The following is a 23652-nucleotide window of genomic DNA, read 5'->3' as shown; positions in this document are numbered from 1 at the left end:
GCGCGCGCGCTCGCGCAACATCCGGCAGAGCACGGTGCAGGTAACACAGCGCAACAAGACACGGTGACTAACGCAAACCCGCCCACACAGCGCCTTTGCCACGGCACGAAACCTACCAGAGCAACACGTGTGCGCGCTCAAAAAATCAGAACAACGCCGCCATTGTGGCCCAAAAGGCGTGGCCATGCAGCAAAAAAAATAAAAAAGCAGCAAAAGAAATGAGAACCTATACGTCATTTCCGCCACACTTTTATCCTAGCGCGCGGAGGGGGTAGGGCCTCTCCTTAGTTTCCTTCCTCCGTGACACCCGCACTTGCGTCGTCTGCTGTGGCGCTGTTTCGCACTTGTACTTCTACGTACAGCATGACGTGGAGCTGCAAATTTTATCGACTAATACATTTCTTGGGTCCCTGGCAGCTATATTGCGACGTTAGCGCTTCAAAAAGAAAGTGGGCGGTAATCATCGTGAACCAGCGCCGCACATTTTTTGCACCTTTTGAAACGAACGGAGGGGATGGATGGAAGGTAGGAGCGTCCCCTTTGAAAGTGATGGCAGTTGCCACCATGCTCAGCTTTTTATTTTTGTTCAATTGTGTTGTAAGTTATTAAAATTCGCCGTTTTCTTTAAATACGTCTTCCTACACTTCTCTGCTTTTGAGCCACCAATCAGGATGGATACCATCACCATGCCATCACATTTTAGTATGAGGTGTTCTATTGTTTCTACAGATTTACTATACATAGTACATGTGTCTTCGTCTTCGTTAAATTTATTTTTATAGCTCCGCGTTCTAAGACATCCTGACCTAAGCTTCGAAGAGCAGGGCACACGTAGGGCACTACCTCTTGAGTTATCACAAAACGCTTCCTTCCCGATACTTCTTTTCCATTGAATTTATCAAATTTTTACCTTCCGCGTTTTTAACCTGTCGTTTAATGCTCTGTCTTTCTCCGTCCTCGTGTCTGGCATACTTACTGGTTAGCTTCCTAGTTCTTTTCCGCCATTGTGAGTCAACGCTCATTCTGTATATATCTATTTAAATACCTTAGCTGCCCACGTGTTATCGTCCAATTTCCTCAGGCGTTTTTCGTATAGGATTTTACTCTGAGCTTCCCGTACTTCGAACAATGCCCAGCCCATATCCCCCTGTACTGCTTCGCTTGTGGTTTTCCCATGGGCACCTGGTGCTTATCTTCCGACAGCTCTCTGATTTACTACTAGTCTCGACTGAACTTCTGCCCTTAAGCACAGGACCGCATTCGCGAAAGTAAGCCTCGGCACCATTACTCCCTTCCAAATACCTCTCAGCACCTCACACCTGTTGTACCCCACAATGCCCTATGTTTCATTATCCCGGCATCTCTTCGCCCTGTTGCTATGAGAGACTGTTCGTGCTTTTCCGTGTACCTCCACCCTTTGTTTATATATCCATACCCCGAGATATTTGTATTCGGCCACTCGGGGTATTTCATGGACTTTTATCGTAAGCTCCTGATCAGTTGTATCGTTGAAAAAAATCCCACCGGACTTAGCAGCACTAAAACTGAAACCTAGACTGCTTCGTCTCCACATTAATTAACCAGAGTTTGCAAATCTTCCTGGCTATCTGCTAACAGGACAATATCGTCCGCATACATTAAACCCGGTAGTCGTTGCTCAAAAACCTTTCCGCCTAATCTGTATGACAGATTATACCCTAGATTGCTTCCTTGTAGCCTTCTTTCCATACTTATCATATTAAAGCACGAACAGCAGCGGTGATAGTGGACAACCTTGTTAATCCTTTGTGTACCTCAACAGTTGTCGTACTCTTTAATACCTTCCCATGTTATTTCAACATTATTTTCTCGATATATTTCGTTTAGAAAATCAATTACATCATGACCGATACCTTCTTCTTTTAATATGTTCCACAGGAGTTCCCTGTTCACGTTGTCGTTTGCACCGCTTATGTCCAAGAACGGCGTGGTTCAGAGGGCGCCATTGCTGCACCGCTGAAAAAACGAATGGCAGTGTGCGAACCTCGCAAACTGGTTTGGGTGATACAACTTGGGTCAATGGGTCTGTGCCGCCCTTCAGAGAACCTCTTTGACGCCAACTCGAGTTGATGACGCACACAACTTGAATTTCGGTGCTGGCCGGCATCGAACCCACGACATATATCTTGAATCAATCTTGCCTGATTACACACTGGCGCCGCGCGCGGACTTAGCGGCGGCGGCGCTATATTGCGCAGCGTGTTCAGTGGAAATATTTATCTAGGCACCCGGCCGCATATACGCCTAATATACGATTTTTGGTGGTGGAAGCGCGATGTGTCGCAATTTTTCCCTATAAAGGAGGTTACAAGAAAAGTTTGCCATTTGTCAGTGACCGCCCACCTGGGGCTGACAAGGTCTTTGCTTAATCTTTGCTAGCTGTTTCAAGAAACGTTTGTATCTATCTCTATTTGGCAACCTCCAGGTATTCTTACCAGCAGAGGTCAAGCCAGGGTTTGCCCACCATTTGCCTCTCAAAAGAGAGCCTTGACAGCTGCAGTCTGCTCACAGCTCAAGTACAAATTTTGCTGTGTTAACGTAAACGAGAGGCTCACTGGGAAATAAAAGCTTGTAATTTCTGACTAAAGTACGAACTTTGGCCGAGGGCTGATAACATATGATCACCCATAAAATTTGGCTTCATCCTAAAACCAGTGACACAGATTGATATACACGTAAAGAAGGATCCAGCTGTTCTGTAATATTTCTTTATGTCCTCCTTGGTCACTATATTTCTTCAATGCGAATTGCATTAGCATTGACATTCATCATGAGATTTCTCTCAGCACTTCAGCTTCTAGTGTCTAATCCAACTACAAGTTTTGTACATTTGACTTCAGCTCAAAATACAATCTATTCAAAGCAAGTTTGGCAGATGTGATAGGCTTGATGGCCTCGCCAAGATGCCTAGCAGTACTGTGTATATTTATGGAAAAAAGAAAAATGGAACATTTAGAAGAGAGACATGAATCACGTGCTTCTGCTGTAGGTGGTGCAACCACCAAAGGTGGAAAACCAGCGACAACACTTTGCCCATAGGACATCTGAAACAGGTCCCAATGCCCATGCACTATTTCCGAGACAAATAGGAGACATGCCGGACGACCAGTTTCAGATATCCTACCACACATGTCGCGAGGACGTCGCACATGGACCTGTTTCAGGTATCCTACTGCGGATGTCCCAATGTCATCCCATACGGACCTTTCTTGGCGTACGCGTTAATACTTGCCGTAAAATTGAGACTTCTTTAGTTTCCTGGTAACAGAATGTTTTCCCGCATGTTTCCATTACACTTTGAAGCTACTATGTCTGCAGCTTGTGTGAACATCGTACTTTACGAATTTTCTGACGCAACTTTGAAAATTTCAATTATTACAATAAGGTACTTCCACTTGGCCGAAGGCCTAGAAGAATGAGGAGTATGCTGCACTTCCGCACACGTGTGTACGCAATGTATCTAGCAGTTCTTGATACGTAGGCGCTCTGCCCGTTGCATATCTGTACACAGCATGTGTTGCGACTGAAACATAGATTATATAGCAAACAATGTGCAGAAGACAATGCCATATGTCTGTAAAATGTACACAGCACGTCCCCATAATGTCCCCCCGCAGACATGCAAGGGATGTTGCAGGACAAGTGTAGCCAAACAATCATGTGAAGGAAGTCTGACGGACATATTCAACACACCCTAGGGCATCCATGTTCCGGCAGTGAATGCCCATAGGATATCCATAGGATGTCATTTTTGTCACTGGGAAGGCACACTATTATTGAAGAGAATGATGGGATTAGGTTGTGGGGAGGAGTATACAGCAAGAAGTTTTATGGTTCGGACCAAATGTTGATGTAGCGGACAATCATACGTCTTTATCCATTCCTTTCGACACCTTGGATGAATTACAGTAGAAGGATGAAATGAATTAAGGACTTCTTTTTTTTTAATGCAGAGAAAATAGTAAGGCTCCCTCAAGGTGATCTTGAGAGCTCACTTATGAACTTTGTACTCTCTAAAGAGCGATGTCGGACACCATCAGCTTTCCTATCTGAATTCATTAAAAAAAAATGCTTTCAGTCTATTGTTCACCGATTTTAATTAACATTGCTGCTTGAAAAAAAAAAAAAAAATAAACGCCACATATTTAAAAGATAGCTTCTTTGGAAGGCAGAATCGTTTACATCTAAAGATAGAATTGCTATAAATCAAACAATTTGGGAATAGAACTGCCACAAAACCTGACAAATTTAAGTAACAATTTTCTTGTAAAATGCAAAATGATATGTTAGATTTATCTTCTTTGGGCACTCCAATACATGTTTACAGAGTTACAGTATCAGTTAACTTGGTGCCTAATTATTCATTTTTTTTACATTAACAGATAACATTTTTGTGAAGATATCCCAAGGCCTCAGCGAATAACGTGCTCCTTGCAGTCGGCCCAATTCAACTTTCTTTTAAATGCAACAGATTTCATTAATATCACTTTATCGGTTGCCTATGATTAGAACATTACTATGTTTCACATGTACTTGAATGAAGGAAGTTCGCCTACAGAGCTTGAAGCTCCATCTCAATGTTGCATCTTGTAATTGTTACTGTCCAACTTTTGTCCATGAGGCATCACATTGAGAATACTAGTGTGAGTTTATGAATTCTGCTTGAGTGACAATCAAAACTGGTTTCTGTAAGTACACAAGTCAGGTGCTGTGTTGACTCACTGTGGAAATTATGAACAGAGCATCGATTTTTCTGCAAGTTTGCATGGATTGATTGACAAAGCGCATTGCATGCTAACCTCACATTTCCTTAAAGGAGTTCCTTTAGCTCGGGGCCAACTCATAATTTACTATTAAAATAAATGGAAAACGAATAGTTTTCCGACCTATTTGACTGAAATTTGTTGCATTTGAGAAAGTCAAGTTCTAGCGACTCTGGCAAGCAAACTTGATTAAGTGCCTGCAATGTTTTTAAAGCTTCAAGAAAATCTGAACAACTTTTCCATTGCTGCTGCTGCTACTGTCTTGTACACTGCATTGCAAGGTGGTTCAGAGCATGCTTATACTTGGCAATATAGGAAAGGCAAAGCAAGAAACTAGTTGGGACCTTTCAACCGTGTCGCTACAATGCTTTCTGGAGATCCCTTGGCATCGCTACAATACCCTCTTGATGGCTGTAATTATCAGTGACCCCCAGCCAAAGCATTGCAGAAACTGCAGTGGTTACCTTTACACTAACGTGCAACAACTCAGAGGGGAGGTAGATGTAATGGTAGAGAGGCGGCACAGAATGGGTAGTACTGACCCAGTGACGAAAAGAGCGAACAACAGCCTTGTCATTCTTGGCTCGCAGCTCAGACACATGGAGGGGGAAAATGGGACAATGCAAGGAAATCTTACTACTAGACACGACAGCGGTTGCGGGCAAACTGGATAAATTTAAATTCAAGGTACAGTATGGTACGTTGGCGCCACTTCCAAAAAATAAGCACCATGTAAATTTGTCAAGTGGACAACTCGCGCAGGGTGTGCAGGTACGAGGCCGCATTAAAGCAGTGCAGCATCTCAGCAATGCTATGGAAGCGGGCACACATCAAATCAACACTTTTGTGCCCGCAGCATTAGCTTTGCAGCAGTGGCGTTACTTGAGACCGCAGGTTCCATCCCAACGGTGGAAGCCGCATTTCGACGAGGCCAAAATACAAAAGCCTGTGCACTTAGATTTAGGTGCACGTTCAAGAACCACGGGGATTCAAAATTAATGCGGAGTCCACCACTAGCACTAGTTATCCGATGGCAATTAAGGCAATCAAGTTTGACTCGTCTGCCATGATGCGATGTGCCATATGAGGCAATGACGATGCTAATTTTTTCAGAGGTTAGAAATAATCATGCACAACGTCTGCAATAAACATGTCTTGCTGTGCGTTCTGTGTACTACGCAAACAGCAGTGGTGCACGCAAGGCAATGCTTGACACCAACCTATCACTAGTATTGCACTAAACACTTAAAAGGTTAAACATTCGTCGTCAGCATCACCACTAATTATCGTCAGTCAAAGCAAACAGCCCAGAAAGCTTCGCATACACGATTCCCATGGTGTATGGGATCAGTACGATTTTGAACTAGCATTTTTTGTGTGAAACACCTCGACTCGCCGAAGGTCTGAGCATAGGCCCCTCGACTACAAAGACACTTAAGGCATCGCTGCGAGCATTTATTGCAAGTGACTGAAGTGCAGCTGGTCTTGCTGCATTTGCTACTGCCCTTTGCTGTAGTGCCATTTAGGCACTACAGTTAAATTTCTTCAGTGCCTCAGCCTTCCCGGTAAATATCATGGCATTTCCTACTGGTTGACCAGGAGCAGTCATCGAAATCCTGGAGTGAGCACGGCTCTCATCAATCGATCTGCCAGGGGAGAGCAGAAACGCTCCGCGGGGGATCATACGAGAAGTTGTTGCAGGTCACACAAATTGGCTCCATGGCAGACAAAGTAGCCATCCCACAGCTGCCGCAATGTTCTGTACAGATTATACATGAATACGGAAGCGACGTATCCTCCTTGTCACATTTCCGTCCAAATCCGAGTTGGCAGTGGAGCAAGTTAAAGCAATCTGGCACAGAACAAGTTGATCCGAATTGACCAGTGAAAATCCGAACAGCCGTTGTGGAGCAAGAAATCCTGCTTCAGATCAGCCAGTGAAAAACGCCATTAAATCAATGCAGTAATGTACTTTTGAAAGTGGCCTTGTGCGTGCATCCCATAAAACCAAAGTAAGAAGGATTGCCTTGATTTTGAACAAAAAAAAAAGCTTTATTCTTCAGAAAAAGAAATAGAGTAACCGCAAAGTATGTATATGACACATATATACATACATACACATACACCACTACTATATTACAGGGAATTGAACCCACTTCATACCACCTGCCAACAGAACATTTTGGAGAAAAAAAAAAACACGAAATGAATCAACTTCCAAAACAGTCACGTCAACAGATGTGTAGCTAATGCAGGACAATACCTAGATGAAAATTTCTGTTTACAGCTCGGTTAAACATACATGCGCTCACCAGATCACAGTACTACCAATGTATTTACACAGAAAAACTGGTTACAGTCGTAATGCAGACATCTATATTTCAAAAGCATGTGCGGGTAGTGCCATGTTTTCTTTTTTCTTCCAATGTTAACATGCTGGCACTGTTTTCAGCACTGTCGCAGCAGCACCCATGGCAGCAGAGAAACAACAGGAGGGCGCATGCTTGTTTAGTAGGACATAAGTAGAGGCTCGGTCCAACAATGCTAGCGCACAACAACTTACTAAAACCTCACATTTGCAATCCAGTGGCAGTCGATATTGAAAGAATCCTACACATGTGAACAGGTATGGATGCCCCCATGTCGGCCACGTATACATAGAGTGCAACCTGCATTTTATAACCTTCACTCGAAAACTCATCTGGGCATAAAGGCAGTGGGTCTCCAGTGGGCCTCCTGTAGATAGCTTGCAGGGAAAACATGTTTATCGCCATTTCTGTTTGTTGCACTCAGCCGAGTGAACTTCAGCAAATCCGTCAGTTAAAAGACAGCCTGCCACTTGCTCAAGCGCACTGCATGATTAGTGGCAGGAAAGAGTGCACTATATTCCCTTTGAGGACATTTTTCCAGATAGCATTTGTAAATGTGCACCATCTATTTCATTCCAGTGAATATGTGTTGCTACACACACACACACACATTTTACATGCCCTTAAATTTGCTAACTGCCTTTTCCAGCTGTAAGCCAACATCTGGTTGAGTGCTTTTGACTGGAAGTTCGAAGTTGCAGGCTGGCTGCAGAGTGCTGCACTGCCTAACCATGCCACATTTTCTCCCACTAACACTGACCAGCACATGTTGCTTCAGCTATTACATCTAGTGAATGCCGACGGCTCACGGCATGACAGCTGGCAATCTTTTGTTGCAGCCAGCTTTAAAAGATTGTTCTGTAAAGCAGCACAATTAAAAAGATTGAACAGGTAACAGGGTGAGCCAACTACATGTAGTATCACCATTTGTTAACAAGTAAAACAAATGGGGGGGGAGGCATCAAATGGATCCACAGGGCATAAAAATTGGGCTAGCTCTCTTTGGAATGTCTGCAACCCGACAGCCAGACACAGTAGATGGTTGCCAAATTAAAACTGGCAGCACGGAAGTTCCCACACAAAGGAGCAACAGACAATGACTGGCCAGCGATCCACAAGTGAGCTCTGCACATCCATTTGCTCAACGTCTAGTAGGTGCAAGCAGAGAGGTGTAGGAGAAAGAAAAAAGGCGTTCTCAGAATGCAGATACGACACCAGCAAGCACAGCAAGTGTGACATGAGCAAGAAAACGAATATGTGCATGCAGGAAGCATTCAAATCAGAAATGGTGCCTGTAAAGGACTTAATGAAACGAAACAAAAGTTTCGTAAACTTCAATAAATACACCGACACGCGCACGCCACCTGCAGTGAAACATTACAGGGCAATGTGCAAAAAACAGATGGTGGACAAGGCTCTGCCATACATGCTCGGACAGTGGGATTCAGGGCTGCAAGAACTGTCACACTGGGGGGAGGGAAATAAAGACTGTCTACACCTCTTTTCTTCTTGCTTAGCCAAGTGGAGCTCTAGGGACTGGGTGTGGTACCATTTTAAGACATGCGACATCGGGCACAATGCTGGCACTGGAGGGGAGCGAGGCTTGATGGCGGGCAGGGATGGGAGGGGCGATGGTGTTGGTTTGTAGAGGGGGTGGGGGCTGGCATCGCAAATTAGTGCTCAACCGCGGGAGTACATGATCAAAGCCACGATGAGACCGTACAACCCGAGCACTTCGGCGAAAATGAGGATCAGAATCATGCCCACAAACAGCCGGGGCTGCTGCGCCGTACCACGAACGCCGGCATCCCCAACGATGCCAATAGCAAAGCCGGCCGCCAATCCGCTCAGCCCTACACTCAGTCCAGCTCCCAGGTGCAGGAACGCACTGCGACGCAAGAAAGGGAGGCGTTAACAGATTGAGGAACAGCACACATTGTTCACTTGCAGCACTATAAAAGGTTGCGATTGGCAACATTTCTACATTCAGATTTATGTATCTTTAAGGCTTTGGATACACGATCAATATGACTGAAACAACAAACACTGCCTTTGACAGGAGCCAACCTTTCTTGAACTACTGTCAACAGCAGCAACAAGCCTATAGATGCATCATAAACGTAATGATAGCAAATAAGCATCAAAAGATACAAGGAAAGCATTTCAACAGACGAAACAAGGTCAGTCGGCACGACCCAAAAACGAGGGGCTAACTTGCTCAGGATTACTGCTCACCGAAGCTGGTACCCACAATTCAACCTCTGTGCAAGCATGTAACACTAATGCACAGCTTTGATGGCCAGTGAAGTGTACCGCTACTTTATCAAAGCCTATACAGGTGCATTTGGCCTCGCATGCTGCACAGCACTGCTGCCTTTTGAGTGCTGTGCGACATTGACGTTTCTTTACAGCCCTACATTCGATAAAGACAGTACTCCAATAACAAGAGGCTGCAATGTTATAAATCTGTCTGTGCAAATGGTGGAGGAACTTTTTGGAATGTTAGCAACTTCCTGAAAAGCACACATAGTACAAGAGCAGGCCTTACATGCAACTTGCACTCAGTTACAATGCAGTCGAACCTCATTGTAACAAAGTTGTATCCAACACGATTGGTACTCTCGTTATGTCTGATATTCACTGTAATCATTTGTTACACACTGATATCAGCTAGGAAATATTTAGATTCACTTTGTTATAAGAGTAAGGGCTCATTCACACCAGCAACTTGAGGAGGTCATGCGACTGGACCACCACCACACTGATTTGTCTCTTGATTGATGCTGTTCACATCTGCTCGCATTGTCGCGTAAAATAAGCATCAGCGTATACAGACATCCTGTTCCTGCACACGTGGTTCAGAAGTTTTGTGACTGACCCAGAACAGTTGCTTTTCGACCAAACAACCAGATCTGGTCATGCGACCTCTGGAGTCGCCGGTGTCAATGAGCCACAAGGATCGGTCACGGCTGCTCGCTGTGCCATTCAGTGACACGTAAAAAGGAAGCTTTAGCTTGCACCCTTATTTCAATGCGAGATACAGAATGCTATATACAATCACTGAACTGGTTCTAATAAAATATTTCACGTTTTTAGAATGGTAATATTCATGACAATTGATGCCTGCAAATGTGTTACTGTTAATAAAATTGCAGCTCCCTCCCCTTCAAAATCACCTCTAAGCTACAGCACTAAACCTACAACAAAAACATTACAATTCTGCAAACTGCACCCGGTAGAGTGTTTAAAGAGCATATGTTAATTGCAACATATATTGGGATTTACTTTTGCTACAAATTGTGCAGATATTAATACTTTGCCCATTTTAGACACAGATGCAGTTTGCAATATATCTGATGTGCCATCATGGAGTGGTAAACGATGCATCATATTTTAAAAGTTCCATTTTCACCAGTCTTGACAGCTTAAACCAAGTCGAACAATCACTATAATGACTATGAATGCAACAAACTTCAAAGTGCTTCAACTGATGCTCAAAAGAAAATATGCATTTCAGATGTATTTGAAGGATCTAAGGAGTGTACATTCAGAGTGTTTTGTCATTTCTGATAATGTTGAGCTGACAGCTCGACTTGTGCAACTTGGAGGCTTGACTAATACCGGACTTATCTTTACCAGCCTCTTAAAGTAGACAGACATTAAGTGCCATGAAACACTTCTCTTAGAGATGCAATGTTGAGAACAATGAAAGTATCAGTGAATGAAATATCAAACGTATTGTGCCAGTTAGAAGTGAGGTAGGAACTCCAGTAAAGATCCTGTTAAATACTTTTCAAAGAATGAAGTGTTGTGTGTCACTTTGAAGTGCAGAGCATCCATTTCTTTCACCGAGCAGCACCAAGTGGATAAGCACATCTACCGGGAAGGGGGGGGGGGGCACACAATTTTTATTCCTTACAAAAACGATTGGCATGGGTTTAAGTGCTGCGATTCTGCGGTATAACTAAAGGAATTCAATAGGTGGATGTAACAGTAAACTAGACTTTACACAGCAGGTGAATAAGACACATCCACTGTATGAAAAGCCTAGATATCCGTAAAAAGATGGATAGGCGCGCTAGTCTGTAATGAATTATGATAAAGACTGGCACGTGTGGTGTGCATTTCTTTTTCTATGTCCTGTCTGTTTTTAGCGCTCTAGGTCTTTAATAGATATCTGAGTGGCTGAGCTCGTTAATACAAATTTTAGCAAATCATTTCCATTTGTTATGACTTTTGGGGCAAATAATGCTTCATGGTGGCTTTCAGGTAGGTAAAGGGCAGAATCACAGTATTTGACCCATATGAAGCTCAGGTAATTGTCATCACCATGTTAACATGTGGTCAACTATGCTCCATAGAATTCAGTTCTATCACAAACGTCGAGGACCATAAAAGAATTGGGGATAACAGATTAAGTGCCTTGTCGTGCTAGGAAAACTTGGTTATTTGCGTTTTGTTGAATCCTGCTGTATTTGAAACTTTAGAATTTGAAGGTAAACACAGAATTTAAGCTGTCATCCATTACGAAAATATATTAGCTATAAAAGCCCACCGCACCCTGCTGGTAAAATTACTGTTTATTCGTCACTTTCACATACATTAAGCAAACAAAAGGTCTAGGCAAGAGATTCACTTCCCGTTAGCTTAAATTACAGTAACCCATAATTCCTACATTATTTCAAATCCATTGGACAGGTTTAGCGAGAATTCCAGGGACTTTTCTCCGATATCAGTGTCACACTTTAGAAAATTTGGCAACCCTGGACTCTTAATTATGTGCGACGATAATCACGCCTGTCAATAGAGACTTTTAGCCTGTCCGCTATTCCGTTAAACGGGAGCGGTTTGGGCGGATTGCCAAATTTGCGGGGGCGTAAACGTGAGCGGCCAGAGCAGTGCAGCCGCCTGGTATTGCAGTAACCCACTATATTCTGCTTTGCTAGTGGTGCAAATTTTTGGCAGCGGCGTAATTGTGAACACGATTACGCCACTGTCGAAAATTTACGCCAGCAGCTAAACAGAATATAGTAATTAGCTTTGTGTTTGTGTGGTTGAGCTTTGTGCCACCAGCTGGCGCCATCAATCTGGCCGCTCACATTTATGCCCCCGCTAAACAGGCAAACCGCCCGCGCTTGCCGGAATACCGGACACGCTAAAAGTCTAATGTGAAAAATAACTCACTGCTTCATTTTCAGCCTTTTAACGCAATGATAATCCACAAATCTGACTAATATATATATATATATATATATATATATATATATATATATATATATATATATATATATATATAAGGGGGCAGCTTGCGCACTATACTCGCAATTTATGCTGAATGAAATACCGATGCCACACGGGCACAGAAAATGGTATTTAGTAAAGGCCTTCAGTTCCTGAATGACATTTTTCGGCGAAGCTGCCACACGTCTAAATTTAATGACATTTGACCCGATGGCACGTGTGGCACGGGTATTATACCGGTACCACACGGACAGAGAAAATGGCATCAAATGGCATTTGCCTTAATGCCGTTCGTCACCGAAGGCATTCGCCAGAATTTGTTCGACTGAGAACTGCGCACTCTTGGTGCCATAGCTTGCTCAGTGTGGTTTACTTAAATTATTTGAAATGACATCCTATTTAGCTGGAAACAAGTTTTTCAGGTGTTTAAGCTATACAGCAAACAAAGCGCATGATGGTTTATGTAATGAAAAGAAAAAAACAGAAGATGCTACTACAAGAGGTGTAGTGTTAAATGTTGGCAACAAGCATACAAGGACGATTTCATCATCGTGCTTTGTCGGTTGCAACATTGTAAAAGACAGTGACAAGGTAAAGCAAGCGGAACCATAGTATGCTTATTTCTACATGTCACTAGCCTTGAAGGCAGGTTAATCTTGCCAATGCTTTGTTATTAGCCTAAAATTACTTCAGGAGGAGCTGTCATCGGCATTATGGGTCGAATGTCATCAAATTTGGATGTGTGGCTGCTCCGCCGAAAGGAATGTAATTCAGGAAATTATGGCCTTAACTACTGAATACCATTTTCTGTGCTCATGTGGCACGAGTATAAATCCAATTTGGTTTTAATGAATATAGCCTCAAAGACACTCACGAAAATAATTTGTAGTCTGGCTTGATGGTACTGGAGATAAGCACAGCAACGACGAGGCCGTAGATAGCAATGATACCCGCCATGACCACTGGAATGATGGATTTCATGATGAGCTCTGGCCGCATCACAGACATGGCTGCAATGCCTGTGCCAGACTTTGCTGTACCATAGGCAGCTCCCAGTGCTGAAAAGAAAGTAGATCCATCATTTAGAGAAAAGCCGCCGGCCTTACACGAAAATATCTGTACATCAGCGTAAAAGAAGCCAGAAACGTGTGCATGACTTTGCGTTTACACTTTACGCGACCTTATTGCGCGTTTTTAACAGCAGGTACAATGCAGTAGGAGCTATAGCATTATATACACAGAAGAATCTTGTAGAGTTATCGAAGTATCGCGATATAAGACCAGGACATCCACCACGTAGGAAAATAAGATTGAACTTCAGAAGTTAATTAAAGAACCATTGCGGATGGACAAGAGCACAATAAATTACAATGGCGGTTAGCTCAGGGCAGATAAGTGCTTTGCCCGATATTATAAAAACCCTTTATAGCTCGATTTGCGCCACGCTAAGAATGAGCGAACAAAAGCGGTTGATTGCTTTGGCCAATTCACTTTCCGAAGGCCGCGCAGCAGATGAACGCCGCCGGAGCCGGCATCTCACGTGACTGAATGAACTCGGTTTGCGCGAGGTACAGCGCACCCAGCCTATTTCCAGGCAGTTTCCGACACAGCTGCGTGTTACCTCGTGCAGAGCAGGCCGAAATGGGCATTCTGCCTGGTTTTTGCCAACAGGAAACGCTGCCGAGGCGTGGAGAATCGAAATCCTAGCCCGAATCGCCTTTCGCGGGGTCGAGCGCGTGACTTTTGGAGGTAACGCCCCCCTTTCGCGCCGTTAAAAGCTATCAGAAACGCCACGAATGGAGAGCAGTTCTACAGCCCACATCGACATCAAATTTTTTTCCGTCCCATAAGCTGGCCTGCGATGCCGGTACTAAGCAGCAGTTACAAAATTTTACGGCGGCCCGTTATCAGCCTGCCATGAAGTCTCGGCATGCGCAGTCACGAGACCAAGCCGGGCACGGCACCGCTCTTGCAGTAGCAGGTGAAAATGGTAGAAAAATCGGATCAGCCCAATCGAAATTGAGGTTCTTCGATACGCCCTTGAAATCCCCGAACACAGCCGAAACACGGAGACACTCTACAATGCCCCTCCCTTTTGACGATTAGTCAGTGCTGGAGTCATTGAGCCCAGCGCCGCTATAACAGGCTCATATGCCGGTGGTGTGCAGGCAGAGGACCCATCTAAATGCGATCTCAGCAACTTGCACGGAACAAGGCGAACGTATGCAAGGTGCGTGGCCGTGATGCGAACGAATACCGCAAAAGGCATTAAACTTTGGCCATATTTGTCGTACGCTAAATCAGCAGTATAAAAAGAAGCGTCCAAATATACGGTGAAAATTTATTCTCGGTCAACCGAGATGCCGGGGAGACGCAAATACACGTTACGTGTGGCAGTAGCTACACCTTAATTTCGAGCGAGAGCCGAGGACGCTGAAGCTCCGATTATGTGGCCCCGGCCGGCTTAAAAATCCCCTACTCCAATGACTTAGGCCTAGGGGCACTGGCCGATCGTACAAATCGACTGCACCAGCAGCGAAAGCAGCAAGGAAGGAGGTTGTACTTTACCGCTAAACGCCATAGCTGCAACGGCTCCCATGACGCCGAAGAAGGGAGTGTACAGAGGTTCCTTGTCGGCCATTGCTGCTTCCCTGGGAAATTTTTGAGCGAGAGCTTGCTAGCGGCACCAATCTTGATCGTACACCACCTAATGCCAGCTGCAAGCTTACGTCTCGCCGAATAATGGCCGATAGCTCTTCTTTTTATCACGTGACAAAAATTTCGCGCCGGAACCGGAAACAAGGCATATCGACGCCAGGATTGGTGGCAATGTACGCAATGCGTTGACGTCACTCTGGACGTCAATTGATGGTTGTCGCACTTGCACTGCCAAAAACAATGAGATCAAAAACAGAACCGAAATCTAGAGCACAAGTATGGCAATTTAGGCGAATAGGTTGTCTCCAAAACTTGACTGACTTCTATAACGTGTTTTCGGGTCATGAAATTGCTTTCGCTGCATTCAACCGGCAAAAGTATAGCCTTAAATATCCGCTTTTTAAATCCAGAAGCCGTTACTCTATGGGGCGTCGATTTGGACAACACTGTTGGTACGTCTTGATTTTGTATGCGTTACAGCATTTTGATTCCTAATCATTCGATATAACACTTAGTACTGTTACTTGCGGAGTATGTCGAGAAAATACTGCGAGATTGCCTTCGTCTTCGCCCATGTTTGTGCCCCTCTACCACCGAGCGATTATTAAAAGCGGATCTCGAAGGCCGTGCTTTGCCGCACTGCAGACGCCAACAATGACATAGTCGCTCTGTTTAAAATATCACTTGCTGCGAGGGGTGCAGACGAAGGCAAATTCACAGGTTATTTCACAATAAACTTGGCGCGTAACAATTTGGGCTATAGTATGCAATCTTCTATGCAAAATTAGTATGCAAAATTTGAGCAACAACTCAGTAGTAATGCGCGCAAACATTTTTCTACGATGTTAAAAGAAAAACGCACGTCCTTGTAGCTGATGTTCAAAACATGGCAATCATGACGTCCTTCTGGTTCCTGCAGTTGTTTCCGACGCTCGCAGAGCAGGAAGGCATATCTTTCGAGATCCGGTTTAATTATCTCTGTAGAGCCGTTAATTAAACGAAGTTTGCGGACCTCCAGGCTTGGAGTGGCGCCTAACGCCGATTACAACGAAGGCGCCAAATAAAACAACGGATGAAGGAAGGCGACACGGGACAACCTACGTGGTTGTCCCGCGTCGCCTTCTTTCGTCCGTTGTTTTATTTGGCGCCTTCGTTGTAATCATGTATGACCAACTCGCCCACCAGCACGTGCTCAGTGCCTAACACCGGCAAACGATGCCGAGAGCCATTGGGGCAGTAGTAATCCAGGTACAACCAAATTAGGAAGACCCACTAAACTTCAACAAAAGACACTTCCTCACCAGAACAGGAGTTGGCCTCCCTAGTGCAATATTCGGCCACTCCCTCCCAAATGTCTCATTCGATCAACCAATGGCCCTCAGTCTTCAGCAGATGCGAAGCACGTGACCAAGGTGGCGGTCAGACCTGTAACGCAGCAGAGGGTGCTAAGAATCTCTGGAGCCGGACAGGCCACCAATGGAAACTGACTCTGGCAACCTATAACAACCGAACTCTCTCGAGTGAGGCTAGCTTAGCAGGACTCTTTGAGGAACTGTCAGGCATTGTTTGGGATATCATTGGCCTTAGTGAGGTTAGAAGAACTGGTGAGGCTTATACAGTGCTGACTGACGGTCATGTCCTCTGTTATAGAGATATCCCAGGTAAGAAGCAATATGAAGTAGGATTCCTAATCCATAATGACATAGCGGGCAACAATGACGAATTCTACAGCATTAAAATCAAACTTAATAAGAGGTATAGATTAAAAGTAGTACAAGCCTACGCTCCAACATGTAGTCATGATGATGATGAAGTAGACCAGTTTTATGAAGACGTTGAATTAGCGATGAGAAAAATGCAAACTCAGTATGCCGTAGCAATGGGCGACTTCAATGCAAAAGTGGGGAAAAAGCAGACAGGTGAATAAGCAATTGGCAACTACGGCGTCGATTCTGGGAACGCTAGAGGAGAGATGCTGGTAAATTCGCGGGAAGGAATAAGCTCCGAATAATGAACACCTTCTTCAGGAAGCGTAGCAACAGAAAGTGGACCTGGAAATGCCCTAATGGTGAAAAAAGAAATGAAATAGAGTTCATACTTTTTGCCGATCCCAGCATAGTGCAGGATGTAGAAATGTTAGGTATAGGTAAAGGGGTGCAATTGTCATAGCTTAGTGGGGCCTAGGATTCACCTCAATATGAAAAGAGAAACAGTAAAATTGATGAAGAGGAGACAGGCCATCCTAGACGCATTAAGGGTAAAAGCAGACCAATTCAGGCTGGTGCTTGCAAACAAATATTCAGCCTTAAAACAGAGGGATGAAGATGGCACAGAGGTAATGAACGAAACCATAACTAAACTAGTTTCAGAAGCAGCAACTGAGGTAGGAAATCAGGCACCAAGGCAGCCATTAGGTAAGCTCTCGCAAAACACGAATGACTTCATAAAGAAACGACAAAGAATGAAAGCATCCAACTCAAGAGATCAGATAGAATTCGCGAAACTGTCAAAACTGATCAACAAGGAAAAAATAAGGGATATTCGAAATTATAACGTGAGAAAGACTGAGAAAGACGTAAAAAAATGGACGCAGCATGAAATCAATGAGAAGGAAGCTTGGCAGGACAAACCAAGATGTATGCACTGAAAGATAAGCAGGGTAATATCATCAGCAATCTCGAAGATTTAGTAAAAGCAGCGGAAGAATTCTATACTGACGTGTACAGTACCCAGAGGAGTCAGGATACCTCAATTAGGAACAGTAATGAACAGGATACAGGGACTCCTCCTGTAACTAGAGATGAGGTCAGAAGGGCCTTGCAAGACATGAAACGAGGAAGAGCGGCAGGAGTAGATGGAATAACAATCGATTTAATCAAAGGTGGAGGAGACATAATGCTTGAAAAACTGGTGGCTCTTTATACGAAGAGCCTATCGACTGCAAGAGTCCCAGAAAACTGGAAGAATGCAAACATTATACCAATCCACAAAAAGGGAGACGTTAAAGAACTGAAAAATTATAGGCCCATTAGCTTATTCCCAGTATTAAACAAAACATTCACCAATTTCCAATAGAATAAATGCAACACTGGACTTCAGTCAACCAAGGGAACAGGCTGGCTTCAGAAAGGGATACTCTACAATGGATCACATCCATCTCATTATCCAGGTAATTGAGTAACCCGCAGAATACAATCAGCCTCTCTATATGGCTTCCATATATTATGAAAAGGCATTTGATTCGGTAGAGATACCAACATTCATAGAGGCATTACGTAATCAAGGAGTACAGGACGATTACGTAACTATCTTAGAAAATATCTACAGAGATTAAGTAGCTACTTCGATTCTCCACAATAAAAGTAAGAAGATATATATAAAGAAAGGGGTCAGACAAGGAGACGCAATCACTCCCGTGCTATTCACTGCGTGTTTGGGAGAGGTACGTTCAAGCTATTAAACTGGGAACGCTTAGGAGTGAGCATCAACGGCGAATATCTCAGCAGCCTTCGGTTTACAGATGACATCGTCCTGTTCAGAAACACAGGAGACGAGTTACAACAAATGATTGAGGACCTTAACAGAGTGTAAGAGTGGGGTGAAGATTAATATTGTTACGTAGGAATACGCAGACGAAAATCTATATACAAGTATATTTACAAGGAAATACGCCGCACTTGGCCAAGAGGCAACAGCCCGCGCTAGCCTCCAATCGTCGTCGTCGTCTTCACACTGCTCGCCTCTTCGTCATCGCAAATACTGTTCCGTAGCACTACCCCGGCGGCAAAAGCGCAGTCCCTGAGCGACTAAAGGCCGGATTCGGAAGCAGTGTAGTAGGCCTTGAGCCTATACTGACGTGCACGACATCACTGGATGCCAGAGTAGAGGACGAGGTTGAACACACAGGAGCAATGTCGTACGTCACAGGCGTCACCTGGCGCAGCACGCGGTAGGGCCCTGTGTATCGCGAAAGGAGCTTTTCTGAAAATCCGACGTGACGAGAGGGCGACCCCAGGAGCACGAGCGCACCAGGCGAAAACTGTACGTCACGGTGGCGGGCGTTGTACTGACGCTGCTGAGTGGTTTGCGAGGCCGTCAGTCGAGCACGGGCAAGCTGGCGTGCATGGTCGGCGAGGGCGATGGCGTCGCGCGCATACTCGCTTGTTGAGATCGCAGCAGGAGGAAGTGCCGTGTCAAGGGGCAAGGTCGGTTCGCGACCGTACAGTAGATAAAATGGAGAAAATCCGGCGGTGTCGTGCCGGGAAGAATTATACGGAAATGTGACCTAAGGAAGGGCAATGTCCCAGTCGTGGTGGTCCTTGGAAACGTACCTGGACAGCATATCGGTAAGAGTACGGTTTAACCGCTCTGTCAGGCCATTGGTTTGAGGATGGTATGATGTAGTCAGCTTGTGTTGAGTGGAGCAGGAACGCACAATGTCGGCGATAACTTTCGATAGGAAGTTACGACCACGGTCAGTAAGCAGCTGTCGGGGGCGCCATGAAGCAAGATAATGTCACGCAAGAGAAAGTCCGCGACGTCAGTGGCGCAACTGGTAGGGAGAGCCCGCGTGATAGCGTATCGGGTGGCGTAATCAGTTGCGACGGCTACCCATTTGTTCCCAGAGGACGACGTGGGAAAGGGACCGAGGAGGTCTAATCCGGCCAACACAAAAGAACGGTTCAACAGGGACGGTGATCGGCTGGAGATGACCGGCAGTTAGCACCAGAGGTGTTTTCCGACGCTGGCAGGGATCACAGGCAGCAACATAGCGTCGGACGGAGCGAGCGAGACCAGGCCAATAGAAGCTGCGGCGGACGCGGTCGTACGTGCGGGTTACCCCAAGATGTCCTGCATTGGGTGCGTCATGCATCTCAAAGAGCACAGTCTGTCGTAGATGTTTTGGCACGACAAGAAGAAGATCAGATCCGTCAGGGAGGAAGTTCCTTCGGTACAGAATGCCGCCCTGGAGGACATATATCGGCGAACGGATGCGTCGGTAGGTGTAGAGCTCGATGAGTGATCGCAGCGATAAGTCTAGGTACTGCTCATCGGCGATGTTAGCGAAGGCAGACACAGAGAAAATGCCGTTGGTGGTACTACTGTCGGCGTCGTCAGGCTTGTCTACCGGGTAGCGAGACAGGCAGTCAGCGTCCTTGTGTAGTCGGCCAGATTTGTAGGTGACAGAACACGAATATTCTTGGAGGCGTAAGGCCCAGCGACCAAGTCTTCCTGTAGGATCTTTCAGTGAGCATAACCAGGAAAGCGCGTGATGGTCTGTGACAACGGAAAAGGGTCGGCCATATAAGTATGGGCGGAATTTCGCAACCGCCCAAACTAGGGCCAGACACTCACGCTCAGTGATGGAATAGTTGCGCTCGGAGGGTGAGAGGAGCCTGCTAGCGTAAGCGATAACACGGTCGTTGCCGCGCTGGCGTTGTGCCAGTACTGCGCCAATTCCGTGACCGCTGGCATCAGTACGGACTTCGGTAGGCGCAGAAGGATCGAAATGGGCCAGAACGGGAGGCGTTGTGAGAAGGTCGATTAGATGCGAGAATGCAGAGGCCTCGTTATCACCCCACTGGAAAGGGGCGTCTTGTTTCAAAAGCTCGGTTAGTGGTCGTGGTATGGCCGCGAAATTTTTCACGAAACGGCGGAAGTACGAACAAAGGTCGATAAAGCTGCGCACATCGTTGACACACTTCGGAACAGGGAAGTGCGTAACAGCACGGATCTTGCCTGGGTCCGGTTGCACTCCGTTCGCGTCAACGAGATGCCCAAGGACGGTAACCTGGCGACGGCCGGATTGGCACTTCGATGCATTGAGTTGCAGACCGGCTCGCCGAAAAACGTCCAGGACTGCTGAGAGGCGCTCGAGGTGCGTAGCGAACGTTGGGGAGAATACTTTAACGTCGTCCAAGTAGCACAGGCACGCGGACCATTTGAAACCGTGAAGAAGGGAGTCCATCATTCATTCAAAAGTGCCAGGAGCGTCACATAGACCGAACGGCATCACTTTGAATAGATAAAGACCGTCGGGTGTTACAAAGGCAGTCTTCTCGCGGTCGAGATCGTCCACGGCAATCTGCCAGTAGCCGGAGCGAAGGTCAATAGAGGAGAAATAGCGATCACTGTGGAGGCAGTCAAGGGCGTCATCAATCGGAGGTAGGGGATACACGCAGTGGCGTAGCAACAGGGGGGGCCGGGGGGCCGTGGGCCCCGGGTGCAAGGGGCCAGTGGGGGGGGGGGGGGGGGGGGGGAGGGTGTCATATACGTCTGAAGACACCCCTCTTTCCGCCGGCTTGACTGGGCGTAAATAGCAAAGAATGCTCTGGTATCCAGTAGCCCGAGCTCATGTACCCGATGGGTTGCGCCGCAGAATTGTCGGTTGCAGCTCTATCAACACCCCACGAAATAATTGCACGAAAGTGCGCGCTAAAAAATTTACTTCGCAAAATGGTCGCTGAACTACTCGCCTTAGCGGAACGTTTCATGTGGGGTGCGCTCGTGCCGTGCGTTCATGCTGGGAGCAGGCGTCGCTAAACTTACAGTGAGGCGTTATAAGGCGTTGAGGCTTTTGGGTCCCTCTTCCGTTCCGAACGCGCAGCGAAGACGAACAAAGACAGCAGCGAGAGGGCGTTTAACGAGCGCGCCCGGCGTACGCGTTTACGGCGAAGCGTTCGTTGCGAGTGACATTGCATAAGTGCGGCGGTGAAAAGTCGCGAATGGGATTCTCTGGATCGTCTTCAGACTCGGTGCCTGGAGTACCTGGAATTTATCGCCAAATGGAACTTCTTACTTACTGTTATCTTTCGCTTGTTCCTCACGATCTGCGTGTCAGTTGCATCATGCGAAAGGAACTTTTCCAAGTTAAAGCTGATGAAGACGTCTCTGCGCTCCACCATGAGTGATGAAATGCTGTCAAACTTGGCGATACTGACCATAGAAAAAGAACATGTAAAAATGTATAATATTTACTACTCTAATGAGTTTGCAGAAGCGAAGTGTCGGAAAAGGAACTTCTGAAGGAAATGTTTCCTTACCGGTCATTACTTTAGTGCAAAAGGCTCGATGTAGACCACCGAATTTAAATGCCTACTTAGTTAGGTATAATCTAACCAACACACTGGAGCAATGGGAGGCACAACTCGCCAGCTCAGACCCGAAGGTGCAGGAGGCTCTTCTTGGTCACGTTCGGCTAGCGGCAGAAGCCAGTGGAGCCCTGGACTTGGGGCACCACCCATCAAGCTCCTAATCCCCTATCCCCATTTCCCCAGTTCAATAAAGTTATTCTCTCTCTCTCTCCCACCATGGTTTGTGCATCGGCAATATGTATACTATGTTCTATTTATCAATTTTGAATCGTTGTATTCGTTCTTTATCAGTTTCGCGGTGTTCAATAAAAGATATTTCTCCTAGTCCTAGCTAACCGTTTCTTTATCATTTTGTTGCTGTGTGACTTCATGTCACAAGTACAGTGTCTGTGTCAGCTACACGGAATTTTATTAAAAAAGAGATTAATTTTGTAATAATATTTCCCGATATTCTATGACGTTATGGGTCTTTGTGATTACTAGGAACTCGGTAGCGTGAAAAATATGGCAGATAAGTTATAACCATATCCTGAATAATCCTTTAATTAGTACTTATAGAGGAAGCACTTCAATTCGACAATCGAGGACTGAAAGTCATATTTTTAACTAAAGAAAAACTTCTTAAACAAAATCGTTTTGGTTACTACAGCCTACAGTACTTTGGCACTGCGGGGGGCGCCCAGTATGGCAGCAGCGACAGAAATAATAAATAGTGGACCAGTGACGTTGATCCCTCAATCATCTCCATTGCGATTGCAGACCAACAGTAGTGCAAGCTTTCTCTGGCACGGGCTTCATCACGGCCTTTCTTTTTTTTTTTTATGGTGACGCCAAGAATCGACGCGAAGCGTGCTCTATTCTCTCCCCAATCTTGAGGTGGTACCGCAGCTCGTGTAATCACGTTTGTCCGTATAGCAGCAAATAAAAACAAGGCTTTATTGATCAGAATAAAGAGAACTCGCAATTGTAATAGCATTGGCGCCCGCGCCGCAGGGAGGCAGGTGGCATTTTCTAATAGGGTGGGGAGATCAGCGTCACTGACACACAATTTAATTCTCGTTTCGTTTTCGTTCAGGGCTGCCCACAGCCAAACTACTGCCCGCCATAGTACCTACGACGATTTTTGTGAAGTTGTTGTAGGGCAAGATATCAATGTCGGGCTTCAATTTTGCAAATGCACTATTGCCGCTAAAATTGGTAATTAAAACTTTATAAAGATATTTTTGTTACCTGTGACATGAGCCACATTTTCCACGATGCCGCATTTGTATTGGCTGCCAAGCCTAACAGTCTGACAGAAGATGTGCACATGCGCTTATCGCAAGTTATCAGTGCAGCACCCTGTGTTATTTGGCGCAGAAAAAAACAGCGTGTATACGTGCTGCATTCGCGATCTCTGGGAAAGAAAGTGAAGGAGAGGGGGACCCGGGGGACGTGCACGGTATCCAAGGTGGTTGTAGTGGTGCTGAAACCCGGAAATTGTCGACA

The 23652-nt window shown here is 45.6% G+C and overlaps 1 protein-coding gene across 1 annotated transcript; it reads right to left on the bottom strand.

Moving 5' to 3' along the window:
- Positions 1-6833: 6833 nt before the first annotated feature.
- LOC126535982 (V-type proton ATPase 16 kDa proteolipid subunit c-like) lies at positions 6834-15166 on the bottom strand. The gene is made up of 3 exons (XM_050182869.3): positions 14981-15166; positions 13287-13470; positions 6834-9059 (listed from the first exon to the last, which is right to left on the bottom strand). The coding sequence occupies exons 1-3, from the start codon at positions 15051-15053 to the stop codon at positions 8852-8854; spliced, it is 465 nt and encodes a 154-aa protein (XP_050038826.1). The 5' UTR covers positions 15054-15166; the 3' UTR covers positions 6834-8851.
- Positions 15167-23652: the final 8486 nt, after the last annotated feature.

Source organism: Dermacentor andersoni, chromosome 4 (genome assembly GCF_023375885.2).
Source record: "Dermacentor andersoni chromosome 4, qqDerAnde1_hic_scaffold, whole genome shotgun sequence".
NCBI classification, from domain to species: domain Eukaryota; kingdom Metazoa; phylum Arthropoda; class Arachnida; order Ixodida; family Ixodidae; genus Dermacentor; species Dermacentor andersoni.
Note: the sequence above shows the minus strand (reverse complement) of the source record. Positions and strands in the feature narration are given on the sequence as shown.